At 40.8% G+C, this 20,308-nt stretch overlaps 2 protein-coding genes across 21 annotated transcripts in view; both read right to left on the bottom strand.

Moving 5' to 3' along the window:
• The window catches only part of KIF23 (kinesin family member 23), a gene marked incomplete at its 3' end in the record, with an annotated part of 40,961 nt that extends 30,779 nt beyond the window's left edge, over positions 1 to 10,182 (bottom strand). For 4 of the 10 annotated variants that reach the window (XM_082383283.1, XM_082383284.1, XM_082383285.1 and 1 more), the window contains exons 1-4: positions 10,029 to 10,181; positions 7,959 to 8,028; positions 6,689 to 6,817; positions 2,475 to 2,580 (exon numbers count right to left, since the gene is read on the bottom strand). In XM_082383283.1, the coding sequence (XP_082239409.1) occupies positions 2,475 to 2,580; positions 6,689 to 6,817; positions 7,959 to 8,028; positions 10,029 to 10,039 (316 nt within the window). In that variant the 5' untranslated portion in view covers positions 10,040 to 10,181. Of the gene's footprint in view, positions 1 to 2,474; positions 2,581 to 3,907; positions 3,980 to 6,688; positions 6,818 to 7,958; positions 8,029 to 10,028 lie in introns of those variants that run through there. The other 6 variants (XM_082383288.1, XM_082383290.1, XM_082383292.1 and 3 more) reach the window with 3 other exon arrangements.
• Positions 10,183 to 10,218: 36 nt separating this feature from the next.
• PAQR5 (progestin and adipoQ receptor family member 5) overlaps positions 10,219 to 20,308 on the bottom strand; it is a 90,911-nt gene continuing 80,821 nt past the window's right edge. For 9 of the 11 annotated variants that reach the window (XM_082383479.1, XM_082383480.1, XM_082383474.1 and 6 more), the window contains one exon: positions 15,677 to 18,944. In XM_082383479.1, coding sequence (XP_082239605.1) covers positions 18,703 to 18,944 — 242 coding nt within the window. In that variant the 3' untranslated portion in view covers positions 15,677 to 18,702. The other 2 variants (XM_082383473.1, XM_082383472.1) reach the window with 2 other exon arrangements.

Below are 20,308 nucleotides of genomic sequence, written 5' to 3'. Positions count from 1 at the left end.
ACCCAGAGAAAACCGTAATTCAAAAAGACACATGCACCCGAATGTTCATTGCAGCACTATTTACAATAGCCAGGTCATGGAAGCAACCTAAATGCCCATCAACAGACGCATGGATAAAGAAGTTGTGGTACATATATACAATGGAATATTACTCAGCCATAAAAAGGAACGAAATTGAGTCATTTGTTGAGACGTGGATGGATCTAGAGAGTGTCATACAGAGTGAAGTAAGTCAGAAAGAGAAAAACAAATATCGTATATTAATGCATGTATGTGGAACCTAGAAAAATGGTACAGATGAGCCAGTTTGCAGGGCAGAAGTTGAGACACAGATGTAGAGAATGGACATATGGACACCAAGGGGGGAAAACTGCGGTGGGGTTGGGATGGTGGTGTGCTGAATTGGGCGATTGGGATTGACATGTATACACTGATGTGTATAAAATTGATGCCTAATAAGAACCTGCAGTATAAAAAAACAAACAAAACAACTAATACTAAACTTTCATTGGGTTATTTGTATGGAAATATGTTAATATAAATGTTTCAGACATTACATGAAATTTCTAAAAATCTTATATTTGTATTTGTATGGAAATATGTTAATATAAATGTTTCAGACATTACATGAAATTTCTAAAAATCTTATATTTGTATTTGTATGGAAATATGTATGGAAATATGTTAATATAAATGTTTCAGACATTACATGAAATTTCTAAAAATCTTATATGTTCTGGTATAATGTTATAAGTAATAATCCTAGTTATTACTTTAAAATGTATATCTCAGAAATAACTAATTTTCTTGTCAACTGCATTATTATGAACTTTCATCAAATCTTTAACCGTGGTCATTTTTAAGTCTTTTGTCATTTACAGACAGTTCTGGGTGTACTCTGATGATTTTGCAAATATGTTCCTATAAGAGGGTTTCATCTTCAAGAAATTCATGGAAAAGACTCTGACAAGTACAGGTTTCTGGTAACTGACTGTACTGCTGAACTGAATGAATAAGCATTTTCAGAACTCTAATGAAAAACTGATGAACTCATAAAAGTGCTAACAAAATATCAAGATGAAAAAAAAAATGAATTACATGGGACTGAGTGAACTGATGAGGATGAGTATAATTTTTGTGACTTTCTGTCTGAATTTAAAAAAAAAAAAATCCCACAAGGACTCAGAGGCAAAGAATATACAAATCAATTTTCACTGCAAAGTAAAGGAGCTGTTACAGTGGAGGATTACTGGACTGAATGTCAATATTATGACATAGTATGAGTGTGTTTCATGTTTGGTAATTGCAATCATTGTTGCTTTTGTTGTGGTCATCCATGTACAATGCTTGGTGTCAGTCTATTTATCTCTTGTAAAAATAAAATACAGTGGGTGTGTGTGAAAAAAAAAAAAAAAGAATAAACAAACACAATCTGGGTTCAAAAAAAAAAAAGAAATACTACAATGAGATATTGCCTCACACAAGTCAGAATGGCCATCATCAAAAAGTCTACAAATAACAAATGCTGGAGAGGGTGTGGAGAAAAGGGAACCCTCCTACCCTGTTGATGGGAATGTAAATTGGTATAGCCACTATGGAGAACAGTATGGAGGTTCCTTAAAAAACTAAAAATAGAGCTACCATAGGATGCAGCAATCCCAGGCCTGGGCATATATCCAGAGAATACCATGGTTCAAAAGGATACATGCACCCCAATGTTCAGTGAAGCACTGTTTATAATAGCCAAGACATGGAAGCAACCTAAATGTCCATCAACAGGTGAATAGATAAAGAAGATGTGGTACATATATAAAATGTACATATATAAAATGGAATATTACTCAGCCATTAAAAAGAATGAAATAATGCCATTTGCAGTAACATGGATGGACCTGGAGATTATCATACTAAGTGAAGTAAGTCAGACAGAAAAAGACAAGTATCATATGATATTGCTTATATGCAGAATCTAAAAAATAAAAAAATAAAAAAGTGATACAAATGAACCTATTTACAAAACAGACTCACAGACTTAGAAAACAAACTTATGGTTACCAAAGGGGAGGGATAAATTGGGAGTTTGGGATTGACATATACACACTACTATATTTAAAATAGATAATCAACAAGGACCTACTGTATAGCACAGGGAAATCTATTCAATATTCTGTAATAACCTATATGGGAAAAGAATCTGAAAAAGAATGGATATATGTATAACTGAGTCACTTAGCTGTACACCTGAAACTAACACAACACTGTAAATCAACTATACTCCAATGCAAAATAAAAATTAAATTTGAAAAATAAGCAAATTAAAAAAATAAAAATAACTGCTCAGAAAAGCAGGTTTAACACTACTCTGGAAAATTAACTGGGTTCAAGGCTGAACATAAATCAAATACCTAAGTATCAAAAAAGTTTTATCAGAGGGGGAGAAAAAGAAAAATTCAACAAAACTCCAAGAATCATACCATTTTTGCCATGAATGAGGTCATCTACCAAGGGATTAGCCACAACATCAAAGAGCTCCTTTTGGGTGGTATGAATGCCAAATACTTGTTTAAATGAATACTGAGTCTGTGGAGAAGGAAAAAAATAAAAAGCACATAAACGGAATTCCACTATAGCTAGGCTAGAAATATATCTGTTTAAACATATTCAGATGTTTCCTTATGAACAATTAGATCTAGACATGAAAAAAAAATACCAATAGTCTTTAAACTTGGAATCTTTAAAAAATTCATGACATACTTAAATTATACCAATTATAAACTGGTAAATATTTACAGTTATAACTACTGAAGAGACTGTAGAAAAGTCTTGTCTACTAATGCTTCATAGACTAAGGCTGATTTTGTTTTAATTAAGTGACAAAGGAGTTCAAAAGGTATTACAACGATTCAGTCATAGACTTGTGAAAATCCTCAAGCATTACTTCATATACTATTTTACTGCTATCTATTTTTCTTTATAAAGGTGTCATTTAAAATGGCATAGCAGTATAAAACCAAGAGTTTTGATGTACTGCTTTTTTAAAACTAGAAAATAACTGTCAATATAATCTCATCTGAGTTTTTTTGTTTGTTTGTTTTTGGCTGTGCCACAAGGCATGCAGGATACTAGCTCCCTGACCAGGGATATAACCCTGGTGCACTGGAGTGGAAGCATGGAGTCTCAACCACTGGACCACCAGGGAAGTCCCTCATCTGAGTTCTTCTATGAAATAAATTTTAAATAAACTGTGACCTTTAAAAAAGCAATAATACTTCAATTATCAAATCTTTCAAAATATGACTATTATTATAAAGCATATCTATATTATCAGAAATATTACCAAACTCCTACTTGGAAAATAAGACTGGGGACTAGGGTATATATTTCAAGGTAAATTAAAATGCCCTAATTGTCCAGGGACTGGAGTTCTATTCTTTCTATATTTGTTGTCTTCAAGCTTTATTAGTTTGTAGATGTTGCAATTGTTCCTGTAGGCTTCCTGAATTTCTTGCAATTTTTGCTCCATGAATGTCAATGCTATTATTTGGTGCATGAGTATTCACTAGAATTTATTGTGGATTATAGCCTTTGTCACATGACCCCTTTTCCATGTTTTATACGTTTTATCTTAAATCCAACCTGCTCACATATCAATATCATGACCCTTATGTTTTTAAAATTAGTAGTTTTGTCCCCCAAAAGGAGACATGTATAGATTAGGACTCAAATACATCATCATCATCATAACAACAACAACTTGCACTTAACACTAACCATGTCCCAAGCACTGCCTTAGCATATTAGTGAATCATCATTTTTACAACCTTTGATGTAGGTACTATCAATTATTATGGCTCATTTTATAACTTGTTAAAGATCACACACCTACTTCAGCTAAGCTAACTCTCACCTTTGTAGAAGTTTTTATTCCAATCCTGTAAAACAGCTTTAGAGTTCACAGAAAGAACAAAGACTCTTAGAACTGAAAAGATACATATAGGTTAGTGCTGACAGGTCAATCAGATGACCTCCAAGTCCTCATGAACAATCCCCACCCTCTTCCAGGTGAAGAAAACTGAGGCAAGAAGGAACTTGCCCAAACTCATGAAGCTAATTAGTGTCAAAGCCATTTTCATTCCAACACTTCTTCCATTATCCAGTGTTGCCTTCTGTCAAAAAGCACTGAGAACTTTTAATCCCCACCAAACCTTTAGTACTATTTACACATACATGAAATTAACTCTAATAAAGAAGCAAAATTCAATAAGTCAGTTCTCAACTATTTTACATTCTCAAAGGCCTACTCCTCCATGAAGCCTTCCCAGACCATTCCTTCATGCTTAATCCGTATCTACTGAGTGTTTGGCAAACAGGACAGATAAGGTACATATCCCCTAGAAGTGCATATTACACCAGGGGAGAGACAATAAACAAGTAAATAAATCTATAGGTTGGGGTAAGTGCTGTCAAGGAAGTATAGAGAGTACAGACCAGGAGAGAAGTGGGAGGGGTGCTACTGTTGATGGGGGTAATCTGGACACACTCTCGGAGGAAGTGATTTAAGCTAAAACCTAAGGATGAGGAGCCATCCTGCTAAGAGCTAAGGGAAAAGCCCTGAGGCAAGATTCTGGCTTATCCAAGCAATTTAGGATTGTATGAGTACTAAGAGGTGAGGTGGAGAGAGAGATAGCAGGAAGATTAAGCAGGACTGCGCCCATTTGAAAACTTTATTCCTTAGAAGGTTTTAAACAGGAAAATGGTGACGGGAAGGGGGGGGGGAATTAGGAGTTTGGGATTAGCAGATACAAACTGCTATACATAAAATAGATAAACAACATCCTACTGTATAACACAGGCAAGTGTATTCAATATGTTGTAGTAAACCATAATGGAAAAGAATATGAAAAAGAATATATACATATATGTATAACTGAATCACTTTGCTGTATACAAGAAGCTAATACAGCATTGTAAATTAATGGTACTTCAGTTAAAAAAAGAAAAAGGAAAATGTGAGGTCTGATTTCTGCTTTAAAAGATGAGTGGCTGCTCTGTGGCAATGGATTAGAGAAGATTCAGAGTGGAAGCAGGTGGTCCAGCTGGCTTCAGCATAGTCTTGTTAATGTTACTCAAAGTGTGGTCAGCAGGCAGGCCAATGCCCCTCTGAGAGCTGTCTGTCTCCAGTCCAGGGAGGGGTAATTACAGAGATGGAGGGTAAATGCTTAGAACCTCTGTAGCCATTTCACATGGCTGCAACATCCCAGCATGTGACCAGTGGGTTTATCTCTGAACAGATTATAAACCAGTCCTCTGCTGTCTAACTTTGCCTAACAGTTGTCTAACAGTTTCTTGTGGCAAAGCTGCACAAAAGTATCAGTCACCATGCATTGAAAATAAAAAAGCTGCTTCTTCACCACAGTTTGAGAAGCACTTGTCTCAGTAATTAATAACAGGCCTCAGACGAGGGTAGTGGCAGTGGAGATAGAACTGAAAGGACAGTTTCAAGATACACACTGGAGTAGAACTGATAGGATCTACTAATGAATGGGATATGAGGGGGGACAAGAGAAAGGTAGGGACAGGGTGTCTGGTTTGAGCAAATAGATGGTGGTGGTGCTATTTATTGACAAGAAAAAACAAGGGAGGAAGTGATCTAGAGGGGAAAAAACTCAAGAGTTCTTTTGGACATGCCTGTGTGACATCCAAGCAGTGGACGTTCAAGTTGAGAGAGAAAAGATTTAGGCTGGAGATAAAAATTCCAAAATTATTACCATATCATCAACCTGTAAAGCCATGGAAAAGTATAGATAGGGAAGAGAGCCCTGGGTATAGCCCAACCTGGTATTTAGAGGTTGGAAAAGGAGGCAAAGCCTGCAGACGGTGGCCAGTGAAAGACAGAACATGGAGCATTGGAGCGGAAGACAGGACAGTGCTGCTGAGAAATAGATCGTAATGAAGACAAAGAGGCGTCCATCACATCTAGCAGCAAAGAGGCCACTGGTGGGCTTTTGACTAGCAATCTCCCTCGAGTAGTGTACACGAAAGAGTGAAGGCAGCTTGAAAGAAGAGATGACACCCTGAATTAATCCTTTCTTCTGCATTCCCAGAGTCCATTTCTTTAAACACACCTGTCTTACCAATGAGGGTCACTTGCTTAGCATCTGTGCTCCCAACTAAGTTGTAAGCTCCATAAAGGCAAGGACCGTGTCTTACTCAGTTTTTAAAGTCTCCTTCTATGCTCCAGCTTAGCACATGTTTGTTGAACTGAATTGAACTCTCTTTGTTTAACATTTTACTAAAAATAAAAACACTTCATAAAAGATCGATACAAGTATACAATGCCTATTAAATGTTATTTCAGTCCCACACATGAAACTACATATACACATGTAACTGCCTAGCACCATCAGATATCATTCCACATTAAACTATCCCTAATATATGCTCTAAAAATCAATAATTATCCAATACAAGAAATTAATCATCTAAAAGCAATCTTCTAACTCCAGTATACCAAAGGTGTGTCTGTACAGCCCAGAAATTAAAGATACTTTTGATATGGTGGTTAGAGTGAAGTAAATAAGTCTTTCAATAAAGTGGAAACACATGAATGTTGTTAAATGTAGAAAATGGAAAAGCCATTCAGGAAAGAACCTATCAATTAAAAACAGTTGCTTCCAACAGGAATTACCTCCTTATAGTCTCCATTTCGGTTGAGCCTATAACCCTCAGGAGTATGAAGTTGAACTGTTGTATTATTGATCACTTCTATGCAACACTCTTGCTCTGGGAGGCTCAGTGGGCGTACCCTGCAGTACACCTGAAAATACAAGAAGGTGCTTAAAGAACAAAGGTTGACTTTTTACCTGACTTTTCATTCATTCATTCATTCAAACATTTGGTCTCTAAACTTAAGTATATATACTTAGAGCTATGAAAGCCAAGATCTGCTACCCTGCTACCCGATTTGCTGATTGTCAAATGCAAACAGATATTTTAGATATGAGAGAATTTTAAATGCACATAATATCAAAACTCACTCTAAAAATCAAAAACATATCACACAACGAGAATTATTTGAAAAGCTGTTAGGATTGTCTGGAATTGGATGTCAGTTAAAACTTGCCAGCTTAACACTTAGTATACTAAAGTGCGAGATCTGAAACATGGTCTTCTTTTTTTGTTTTTTAATTTAATTTTATTTATTTAATTTTTGGCTGCGTTGGCTTCGTTGCTGCGTGCGGGCTTTCTCTAGTTGCAGCAAGCGGGGGCTACTCTTCGTTGTGGTGCACGGGCTTCTCATTGCAATGGCTTCTCTTGTTGTGGAGCACGGGCTCTAGGTGCGCAGGCTTCAGTAGTTGTGGCGCACGGGCTTAGTTGCTCCGCGTCATGTGGGATCTTCCCAGACCGGGGCTCGAACCCGTGTCCCCTGCATTGGCAGGCGGATTCTTAACCACTGTGCTACCAGGGAAGTCTGAAATATGCTCTTCTTAATCAGTGATAGGGTTGAGGAAAAACTGGTCAGCACTACATGCAAGGCATCTGGTTCCCACAACTCAGATCAAGAAATACATTCCAGTGCCAATGAAGGGAAGATTTAAAAACCCCAGAGCAAACCACCTTTCTTTTATTTGCCATTTGCTTTTAAAAGCAAGTTCCCAAGCCTGCATGAAGAATTCTCCAAGATAGTTGAAGAATATTTTTTCATTATCTAACTTTTCAAATATAATTAGTTATAGGAAGTATGCAACTGACAACCAAACACTTCATTTTACTGGCCTAATGTATCCAACATAGAAACAAAATTTCAAAGCTGGAACCAGCCTAAGCAATTTAGTATCGTCCTTTTAGCTAAATGTTCTTTGACTCCACTTGCACGTCTCCATCCCTTCCAAGCATAAGCATAAGACATAAAAGGACTGAAGAAAGAAGACACACACAAATTCACAGGGAGACCTTACCCCAACGGGGTCTTTAAGACTCGTTTGGGATCCTTTCTTCACTGGTGGTTTCCTGGGTGTCTTAGTTCTCCTGGTCATAGATACAAAAACATTTCAGTTCAACACTAACATATAAAAACTTCACCTGTAATTCATACAGAGATGACCTTCCTAGGGTTTATAAAATTATTCTTTAGCAGTTCCACAACACTATATCCCAAATAACATGAATAAGAATAAATTTCCTTAGTAGAAGAGTGTTTGTGGCATGGATAACCCAAAAGTAATTAAAATTTGGCTTAGGAGACATTTTTGCTACTAAAAAATAGAGATAACAGGCCCAAAATGGGGTCACTTGTGCTAAGCCCCACATCACCAAACTGAGACTTCATACCTAACTTAATTATAGTTCCAACCTCTCCCAGGAGTAGAATCTTAAACCAATCTGGAACTACCTGGTCAGCGCTAGTGAGGTAATCTGCCTGATAGACCCCTGCCATCCACTAAAGGATGTTCACCTTGCCACAGACAATCCACTCATTGCTAGTATAATTCCCTTGTTCCATCCCCCTCTGCCTATAAAAAACTTCCATTTTGTACAGCTCTTAGGAGCACCTTTCTGTGTGCTAGATGGATGCTGCCTGATTCATGAATCACTGAAAAAAGCCGGTAAGATCTTTAAAATTTACCTAGTTGAATTCTGTTTTTTAATATCTATTTATAGTTCTGTATGTAAAATAGCTTATTTTCTTGAGCAACAATTTTACAGACACTACAAATTTGAAAAATCTAGATAGTTGACCACACTTATCTCGAAAGTCATTTATGTAGGTACATAAGCACACACGCTGTGCCAACAGCCCACTGCCAAGGCAGACTGGCAAGTGATTAACTTCAATAAATTATAAAAATGCAGATGGAGGAATCCATTCTTTCATCAAGATTTGTCTTTACTTTCAAGGAACAAGGGATTATTGAATTCTCAAAACTATCATCCTTTGTCCTCAAACAAAATGTGGTCCCCAAACTGCAATTTCGTGCTCTCTTAAGTAGGGACAGTAGCAAAAGATATTTTGATTTATTCACCATTTCTCTAGCATGCCACTCTCCCCTTTCCCCCATTTATCTATAGACTAGAAAAACATTTAACACTAAGTGAAATTACTGGCTTGGATTTTAGGTTATTAAAATACTTCTACAACCCCTTCCCAGATGAAACAAGCAAATTCGTGTTTTAAGTGCAAAATATTACGGTAGGTTTACTTAAACTCAACATTTTTCCCCAACGATTTTGACTTTAGCCTCTTAAGAAAACAAGCTGCCTTTGCAAACGACTAGCTACGTGACGGTGCTAATTATAAAGGCAGCCCTCTTCTTTGCACAAGTATTTCGTTACCCAGCAGCAGTCAAGGAATTAGGCTGAGCTGCAAATGTCACCGACTCCGAGAGGAATGTGGGCGTGGGCTTTTGTGTCGGGGGCGGGGCTGTCTGAGACCCAGGAACAGAGCAAAATAACTGGCCTTCACCCGGGGGTGGTCGCGGCCCCCAGGCTACCGCGCTAGGCTAAGAAAATCACGCAGTGCGCTCGGACGCCGGGGCTCTCCGGGGGCTGAGAGCACCTACCCAACCCCAACCCCAGGACACAACACTCGGCCCACACGCTAGACGACCCCCGGCCCGCACTAACTCCGCAAAATGCAACCCGCGGGTGCGGGCGGCAGGGGATGGAAAGGGAAACTTAAGAAAGGGTTGAGGCGGCGGTCCCGGAGCCAGGTGGAGGGCGACCTGGCTAACCCGAACTGGGGTTGCCGCCCAAACTTCCCCCTCCTCCCAACTTGGGGCCGACATTTCCTGGCCGAGTGAAGCTAGGGCGGGGAGCCGGGCGCCCGACTCTGGGCGGCGGGGAGCCAGACGGGGTCGACGCGGACAGGGTCTCCGCTCCCGGTCTCCCCCTGGGCGGTCCTGATGGGGGCTCCCTCCCACTTTGGGGGCCGCGGCCCGGGAGACGCGGGGCTCGGTACCGACGGCGTGTCCCGGGGCCTGCTGCGGCATGAGGAGACGCCGGCCCCGGCTCCGCGGCCCGGTACTCACGCTGGCTTCATGGCAGCAGGCTCCGCGCTGCCCAGACGCGTGCACGGTACGCCGGACTCGGTCGGGCGGGCTGGCGAGGACGGCGGGCCGCAGGGACGGGCCGCGGGCACCGGGACTCGGCAGCTCAGGCGCGGTGCTCAGAAAAGCCTGGAGAACAGCTCCGGGACCAGGTGAGCTCGCGCCCGGCGCATTTCAAACGGGCCAATCAGCGCCCGCCTGCGGGGAAGGGGCGGGGCCTCAGGAAGCGCCTGCGTCTCCGGGAGAGGCGCTCGTCTCCTAGGAGACCGACGCAGAAAGGGCAAGGGTTGTCTGCGTGCCTGGGCTTCAGGGCTGGAGGGGGAAGTGGAGCTCAAATATTAGAAAATACAACCCCTTGAATTTTCTGATAAGGACACTGAGAGTTTCTTCTCCCACAGCACAAGAAGTCCAATGGAAGGGCAAATCCAGGGTTGATTCAGAAGTCAGCTGTGTCGTTCCGGCCCAGGAGTGTCCTATCCTTGGGCTGTACCCTGCGCAGTCTCAGGCTCCCTCTCTGGCTTCCAGAGCATCACAACACCTTGGCTTCCTTTCTTATCTCGTCTTCACCCTTCCTGGGATCTCCCTCCAGCTCTTTCCAGAACCAGTATTTTCTAAGATGAACTGATTCTATCTCACTTCAACCTTTGCGCCTAAACCGATGACTATCAAATATGCATCTACATCTGTGCTCTCATGGAACTGTAGTCCCATCTCCTCAACTTCCTACAGGACCAGACACCAGTAAGGATACACATAATTAATATCCTCGGCCCATAATGTTCCACATAAAGATGGTTCCAATCTCTGCTGTTACAAACATACAGTGAATAAACTTGGAAATTCATCATTTTACACAGAATGGCTGTGTTAAAGAGTATATGTGTACGTAATATTTCACAGGTATTGACAAATTGTCCTCCATAAAGGTTGTCCAAAGGCACAATCCCACCAGCCATGTATGAGAGCACCTGTTTCTCCACAATTCTCAGATAGCAAAGTGTTACCAAACTTTTCTGTGACTGTTGATCTAATAGATGAAAAAAAGTCACCAATTTAAATTTCTCTTATGATGAATGAGGTTGGGCATCTGTGCCTACGTTCAATAGCCATTTGTGTTTCCTTCTCTGAGAACTAGGTTCATATCCTTTGCCTCCTTGTTCTATTGGGTTGTTAGTTTTTCTTATTGATTTGTAAAAGCTCTTCACATATTAAGGAAATTGGTCCTCATCCAAAATCTGAGTTCAAAGATTTGTATAGTTCATAACTTGGTTTTTATTTTAATTAGTTTATGTTGTTTTGTGACAGCTTAAGAAAAAACTTAAGGTAGCCAAATTTATCAGCCTTTTCTTTTGTGGCTTCTGTTTTTGTCATACTAGAAAAAATTCTTCTTAAATTCTTTAAGAGGAATTTAAATTCTTCTTAAATTTTTTTAATCTTTTATTTTTCCTAGTGCTTTTATTGCTTTGTTTTTTATGTTTAAGTCTTTGAACCATTAGAACTTTATTTGTTGTCAAATGAGAGGTCTGTATTATTTAGGAATTGGGCTGGGCTGCTGGCCACTTAACCTCTTAATTACACTGCAGCCTGGCTTTGGCCTCAGTCTTTCCACTGGAACTCTTCTCACCAAGAACACCACCTCATTGATGCTGAATCTATTTGACCCTTCCCCACCTTTATCTTACTTGACCTCTTAACACACTAAAAAAATTTCCCATTCCTCTCTTCCGGTGCCTTTGTTTTTCCTCCTAGCTTTCTAACCCCTCTTTCTCAGCCTCATTTGTGAGTTCTTTTTTCTCCCTTAAATACTGTGGCTTAGGGTTTTCACCTGGTGGTCACTAGCTGTGCCCTATCTGCAGGCACTCCCAACCATTCCTATGACCTCACATGCCACTCACATTTGCTCTTCTGAGCTCCAGAGTCATATGTACGACAGCCTACTGAATTCTCCACCTGGGTGCCCCACAGGCACCTCACACCTAACACATCCTAATCTCTTCCCCTGAACCTATTCTCCCTCAGTGGATGGCATCGCCATCTATCCACCCACCCAAGCCCGAGTGCAAGGTACCATCTTTGCATTCTGCCTCTCCTTCTGTTCCAACGTTCAGTCACCAAATCTTGACAATTCTACCAACTAAATAGCTTTTAAACCCCTCCTCTCTGTCTCCTTGGCCACTACCATCTCTTGTCTGGATGACTGCAACAGTATCCTAACAGGCTTCCCTGCTGCCATCTTCCAATCCTGGTTCCATTTTGCAGCCAGCTCACCACTAAATCACAGATCTGATCATATCATTCCCCTGCGTGTAATACTACAGTAGTTCCCATTGCTGGAGACCCTCAACAGGCCCTGGGGCTCTTCCTCTCCAAGCTCATCACCTATCATTTCCCCTTGCATCCCTCCAGCCATGATAACCTTCAGTGCTCACACACCATTCCCTCTGCTGTTAAGCTCTGCTCCCTCCCTTCCTCTGACAATGCCTCCTTACCTTCAGTTCTCAGCAGATCTTCTGCCAACGACCCTGCTCTGGATGCTGGACCTCTGTTCTCTATCCACAGTGCCCTGCACTCCCACAGTCACTGCACCTGTTGATTTGCTTCGGAGCTCGCATCCCAATTTTCAATCGCTGCTTATTAGTCTCCTCTACCAGCGTATCCCCACATCCTCAATAGATGGCGCTGTTGCATCCCCCGTGCCCAGCAATGAAGATGTTCCATACATGTTTGCAGGAATGAATGAACCCATCCCTTCACAGAACACCCCAATGGAGGGCCCAGTTACAATACACCACCCCCAGCTTTTCTTTTGGCCAGTTTCTTCTTTCTCACTCATCTATATCCTTATTAAAGCTCACTGACTTAATTTTTAATGCCAATTCATTATATCATTTTCTCTGTTCAAAATGGTCAAGCACTCCCCACAGCTGGTAAAAGATTTGCATTTTCCCCTAGAATGAGAGATCCAGACCAGGGTGAGGGTAGAAGAGGGGTAGAGAGTAGAACTGGGAGGCTTTTTTAAAGATCAGGTTTATTGCAGTATAATTTACATACAACAAAATTCACCCTTTTTATTTGTCCCATGTATATATTTGACAAACATACACCATCCTGTAACCACTGCCATAACCAAATGTATAATATTCCCATCACACTGAAAATTCCTTGTGCAGACCCTTCGCAATCACCTTCCGCTATCCCCAGCCCTTGGCAACCACTTTTCTGATTTCTTTCCTTAGATTTCTGTCTTTTCCAGAATGTCTCTTTTTTAACTCAGCATAATGCTTTTGAGATTCTATCCATGTGTTGCCTCTGTCAATAATTTTTTCCCTTTTCATTGCTGATTAGTATTCCATTGTATGACAATCTACCCATTCACTAGTTGATGAACATTTAAGCTGTTTCCACTTTTTGGCGATTATGAATGAAACTGGTATAATTATTTGCGTAAAGTTATCTATGTAGACATAGATATTTTCATTTCTCTTGGGTGGGATTGCTGGTCTTGTGGTAATCGTAACTTTAACTTTATAAGAAACTGCCAAACTGGACTGGGAGGGTCTTATGCAAATCACTGAAGAGGGGCTGATACTACAAGAGATTTGAAACCATAATTAATCCGATCTCCCAGCTAAACGAGACCAGCTGTGGGAACCTAGTAACCAGCAAGCACCAGAAATTACCAAAGCCCAGAGTGTTTGAGGAAAGGTGGTAAGCTGGAGACAGGACGCCTGTGAGCCTCCAACACACTCAGCACACCCAAGGCTTCAGTGGCTTTGGCAACATAATCTCACATCCCCAGGCCATGTGACTCTCTCTCCCCAGGCCATCTGTAAAACCAATGATTGGATGTTAATGCTTTACATGCTCCAGCAACAACCACAAATTAGTAAAATCAACAAGCTTGGGGGAGGGTGTACAATTGATACAAAAACCCACAAAAGATCTGAACAGAACTTCAAACGAATAACATACACAGAAGGGGAGTGATCACTTACCCAAGGTATTTAGACTATTTGGACTAAGTATATGCCCTCAGGCTCAAGACAAAAAAAAAACTTGAAACCGTATACTGAATTCTGATTAGTTGGCCTTTTTGAAGACATGGATTAGTAGTTCTGAAAGGACATTCTGTACATTCCAGGATTGAGCAAATAAGTAAATACATTGTGGATAATGGGAACCAAGTTTCTCACTGTTAGAGAGTAATATAAATATCCAAAGGGGGAAGGGTGAAAAGTACCTGGGAATTCTTTGTACTATTTAGCAACACTTTTCTAACTATGAAATTATGTCCAAAAAAAAAAAAAAAGAGAGAGAGAGAGAATGGTTGGACTATATCAGTGCTTCTTAAACTCCCTTATGGTATTAAAAATCACCTGGGGCTTCTGATAAAAATTCAAAACTCCAGGACTACGCCCACCCCCAGCACCCTGGGTGAGTCTTCTACATCTGTGCATCTGGGCCCTGAGCATGTGCATTTTACATCATCAAACACATTTTTTAAAGGCTAGATTAAATTTTCTTTGAGGCTCGTGGTTCCATGCTCTGGAGGAGCCAAAATGTGAGCCAGTTTTAGAAACCCGTTTCTCAACACGGAGAGAATGTGTGTGACAACCATTTGCCGAAGTACGTTTATTACAGAGTTGAAGAATTCATACAAATACCAAGGGGCCATAGGAAGACCCCTTGGGCAATCTCCCAGGAGGAACATTCAGGAGAAATTTCATAGTTCTCTGAGTCATGCCGATGTCTTCTGGAGCTATACATTTCAGGAATGAGTGGCCTGATTTCTATCCTTCCAATAAGACAAACGCTTACTGGCCTTAGGGCCTTTGCACTTACAGCTACCTGGACCTGAAATACTCTCCCCCACATGCTGGCAAAGTTGGTTCCTTTTCAACCATCAAGTCTCTCCTCAAATACCAGTTTATCAGAGTGCCCATCCTATCTCAGCTGCCCTACCCCACCCCTCCCTATTCCCTCACCAGGCATCTTTTCTTTTCTTTTTTTATAAATTTATTTATTTATTTATTTTTGGCTGTGTTGGTTCTTTGTTGCTGCACGCGGCTTTCTCTAGATGCAGCAAGCGGGGGGCTACTCTTCGTTGCGGTGCGCGGGCTTCTCTTGTTGCGGAGCACAGGCTCTAGGTGTGCGGGCTTCAGTAGCTGTGGCTCACGGGCTTCAGTAGTTGTGGCTTGCGGGCTCTACAGCGCAGGCTCGGTAGTTGTGGCGCATGGGCTTAGTTGCTCCACGGCATGTGGGATCTTCCCGGACCAGGGCTTGAACCCCTGTCCCCTGCCTTGGCAGGTGGATTCTTAACCACTGCGCCACTAGGGAAGTCCCAGGCTTATTTTCTAAGCACTTACCATTATCTGAATTTATCTATATCTCTTGTCCTACTGACTGACATAGAACATCAGCTCCACGAGGGAAGGATGGTTTGGGTTTTGTTCTCTTCTGTATCCCCAACTCCTAGGATGGTGTTTGTTCTATATATACCAAGCACTAAATAAATGTTCATTGAATGACTTAACAAAACACACGTACAGGAATCTATTTCTCATGATGAATGAACATGTTTGCAGTGGGGTAGGTGAAATATAACCAAGTCAAGTGAGAAACGGGAGGACTTTCCTATAATAAATACATTTTATTTTATTTTTTCTTCCACACAGTTTAAGAAAACCAGACATTAGTATAAGTTGGAAGAACATCTCTGAGTTTGGACATAGGTCTCTGCCTTTTCATCCATAATGTATTGTCAACTGGAAAATCAGAGGCTGGCATTCAACAATATGTTATAAAGTGTTGTTATACAGTGTTAATAGGTGTTTCATATAAAAAGGGTACCATGACCAAAACAAATTTGGGACACAGCAGATCCAAAGGAAAGGTTTCTCCAATGCATCCAAAAACAGCATTCTTCTCCACCCTGCCTTCCTCAGAACATCTCCTGGGAGCTGAGTTCCTTCCACAAAAAAACTTTGAGAAAGATTGCAGCAGACCAAATATTTAAATCACTTTGTACTCAAAAGGCTTCTGAACATCCCACTTTTAACTCTAATCAACAATGACAAATTCATGTCTTTAGAAAGAAGAGGGAGAGTTCCTTTCTAAGAACTGAGCAAAGGAAAATGAAACTCTGGGGCAATTGACTAAATGGCCTCATTCAAACATATCTGAGTTTTATCACAACAAAAATGACTGGCAAATTTTAGAGTAGTGTTTGTCAAGCAGGAGGAGGGGGAAGAAATACATCTCTTTAGGAATTCTCTCCCCCGTCGCTCCCCCCTGCCTTTGGAGACAGCAGTGGGAATATGGTACATCTCTAAAGTGTATTGAGACATGAAAACAATGAGAGAACTGCTACATTAAAAGACATCTTCCCAGTGAGGTTTCAACTGACCCACTGCCAAACTTTTTAATTTCCGGAATGGCTTAGGCAAAACTATACTCACGTTAGACTTCATAATACTTAATGATAATTAATATATTTGAACCCATTCTCACTCAACATTAGAAGCGTCCAAATCAGTGTACTGCAAACTGTTATAAAATTTTAATTTGTAACACTGTCCAAAAGTTACAATGGGACTAAGTTTACCAAACTTATAAAAACATTATGAAACATCTGGTCTTATTTTGTTGATTTAACATTTCATTTTCATCATTAAGCATGCTGAAAAAGCAACGTAACCAAAGATTAAATTAAATAATCTAAAAGTCCTTCAAATTAGTCACCCGTTATCTTTCAACTACTTCTGAGCTAAATGAAGAACCTTATTTTACTCTCTATAAACAAGAGAATTTAAAAGCCTTCATGCCTTTGGCATTACTAGAATGGAGTATTTAAACTTTGTACCTTTGTCCACCATAAGACTGAAGTTACAATAACATGAAATGGAAGCCCACAGACCCTGCTGGAGTAAGATTCCACTAACAATGTCAGCCTCTTGCCAAAAGAACAAATTTTGTCATGCAGCTGGCAATTAATGTACCAAAAATTTACCAGCCCATATAATTCTATCAGTCTACCTTCCCCAGAGGAAGTAAACAGATAATAAAACTAATGAAATCATATTTCTTGACCACTCGCATCCAATATAAATTGTTACTTGTCCTTAGAGGATTGGACGATGAGCTATTTATAAGGCCATTCGAGTGTCTGGGCCAGTAAACCACAGAGGCAGTATACTAAGATATGGGGGTGCTCCTGAGTCAGCAAAAGAGGATCCTGCATTGTGATGGATGGCCCCTTAAGTCATTAGCAAGTGCACATTAGGGAGTGATGGGCTTCTGTTAAAAACTGTTTTGTGTCAGCATTTCTGTACTCTCTGAAAACATCATGAAACAGTGAACTTTAATTAGTAATGCAACAGATGAGAAAATACTCAGTGTTTTGTAATACTCCACAGAGTAGAAAGCAGGGGACACATTCTTAGGTGGTGAGTTGCTAAAAGTTAGACCAATCAAAACAAAGCTGATAGGCCAAGTACCTTCTGGAATTTGTGACATCAGCATTTCTGCAAGTTTGGCCCATGGCCCTCCTGACTCAGAATCACCTGGGGGACTTTCTCCAGTGTAGATCTTCTCCAGGAAACCAACATTTTAAACTAGTAAAGCAGCATCTCCTGATTTGCCTGGGGAATCTACATTTGTCACAAGCTCACCAAGTGTTTCCATCCCTTTGGCAAGGTCTTTAGCATCCTCTGCACATGAACACTAAACTCAGCAGCATATATGAAATGCTGAAGCAACATCAAATGTATAACCTCCCCAAATATCGTGATGTCATTGGCTTAAAAGGTGACAGACAAGCACAACCAATTGGGATTGACTCAGCCAATGCCCACTGGGTAACACATTTTACCTGTGCTGCATAATACTTGGCGGCATCAAACTGGTGACAAGAAAACAGAGCAAAACAGAACATGCAACACTTAGCCACAGGCTGTGGACTTTTAAGAAAATCCAAATCTATAATGACATGGGAAGCTTGCATTGTGAAAAAAAATGTACTTGTAGGAAAAGAGGACTCTCTTTCTATTCATTCCCTTCACTAGGTGGGGAAAGGAAGAAGACCACTCCCCAAACCAGGTTTCTTCATTCTGGAATGCCTTCCCAGCCCCCAGGGCTCCCACAGACCCAACTTACTCTTTCTCAGGTTCCCCTACTGACCTTTCCAGCTCATTCTCTTCCCACTGTGGGAGCTCTTGGGAGAGGCTTTGTTACATGAAACTCATCAGATGAAGCACGTTGCATTCTGCAAGAGTAATACTACAAGGGTAGTAAAGCTTAATCCACTATTTCATAGTAAAGCTACAAGGGAGGTATGCTTAATCCAATTGTTTAAATAGGATTGGAGAACTCACTTTAAATAAATTAAAAACTAAATGAAATATTAATGATTTGCCTGAATGAGGACTTACTTGAACCCATGTTCCCCTTTTAAAATCACACGTACGGAACCAATGCACGTCTAGAGAAATGTCCCCACGTCAATACCTTATTGACATGAACCCATTCAAAAATGCTAAGACACCAACCATTATAAATATTTTAGGCCACTGTAAACTGGTACCATGACACCGGCTTATGGTGGTTAGGAAGTTGTAGCTTAATGTTGACATTTGGCACAAAAATCTTATGGTCTGAATTATGTTTCTTTTTTATGTAATTCTGGCTCAGGAATCCGATACAGAGCAGCTGAGAAATAAACTATGTTGCTGAGGCTGAAGATGAGACACAGAAGTATGGCTCCGGCTATCTGAGAGAACAACAGGGGCCTGGAGTGGGCCAGGAGCCATTCCTTCCTTAGAGTCTTGTCCAGAAGGATGGCTTCCATCTGCATGTGTGTGGCCAGGATCACACACACATGAAACAGCTGGTGACTATGACCTATAGCAAACACACAAAAGACCACCAAGATCAGCAACAAAAAAGGAATGGATTATTGATACATGCTATGGCATGTATGCTAAAAACACTATGTGGTGTGAAAGAAGCCAGATACAAGAGACCATATACTGTATGATTCCATTTATATCAAATGTCCAGAAAAGAGAAATCCACAGAGACAGAAAATAGATTAGTGGTTGCTTCAGGCAGGGGTGGGAGTTGGCTTTAACCGTACATGGGCACAGAGGATCTTACTGGGGTGATGAAAATGTTCTAAAACTCATATATGGTGATGGTTGTACAATGTGGTAAATTTACTAAAAAATCATTGAATCATATACTTGAAATAAGGGTATTATGTGATATGTAATATATACTTTAAAAATTTATTTTTAAAATGTAATATGAGAAAAATAAAAGAGCAAACTAAATCCATTTTTAAAACAACTTATCCACCAGTCCTGTTTTTCACATGAAAAAGTTCTGCCAAAGGTTACCTCTTGAGAGCTGTCACTGATCAGCTCAGATTCTGACTTCAACACCAAAGGAGAAGCCAGCCAAATTTTCTGTTGGCCTCTTATGAGGTGCTCCTCTGCCCACTGCTGGTTAATCCCCGACACAACCAGGGGCTCTTCCTCTCCGATAACTTACAGGACCCCAGTCACCATGTATGCATCCCCAGAGGGTGGGAGTCCAGTGGACGGTGGTTGGAGTGAGCATGGATGTGCTGATTTGGTGATTGGTGAGAAAAGGAGTCCGTTGCCCAGGGCTGGGGATTGCTTTGGGGGACAGCCTGCAGAAACCATGTTTCATGGGCTAAGTTGTATCTCCCCCTCCCAAATTCATATGTTGAAAGTCCCAACCCCCAGTACCTTAGAATGTGATCATATTTGGACATAAGGTCTTTAAGAGACAATTAAGTTAAAATGAGGTCACTAGCGTGGGACCCACTCTGATTGGTGTCCTTATAAGAAGGGGAGATTAGGACGCAGACATGCACGTACACAGAGGAAAGACCATGTGAAGAGAAATGGAGATGGCCATGGGCAAGCCAAGGAGAGAGGACTTGGAAGAAACCAACCCTGCCGTCCCCTTGATCTCAGACTTCTAACCTCCAGAATTATGGGAAAATAAATTGCTGTTGTTTCAGCCACCCAGTCTGTGGTTCTTTGTTATGGCAACCCTAGCTAATACGACACAAGAGTTAAAGAGTCTCCTTCAGTTTAAAAAAAAAAAAAAAAAAAAAAGAATTCAGTGTTGTACCCCCAGGACTTAACCCAGAGTAAGTATTCAATAAATGTGTCCACAGAAGGGACCAACCTGGCCATCTGCCCAACTGAGCAAGGGCAGAGTCAGGAATGAGG

The sequence above is a fragment of the Balaenoptera borealis genome, assembly GCF_965194805.1.
Source record: "Balaenoptera borealis genome assembly, chromosome: 3".
NCBI lineage: Eukaryota > Metazoa > Chordata > Mammalia > Artiodactyla > Balaenopteridae > Balaenoptera > Balaenoptera borealis.
Note: the sequence above shows the minus strand (reverse complement) of the source record. Positions and strands in the feature narration are given on the sequence as shown.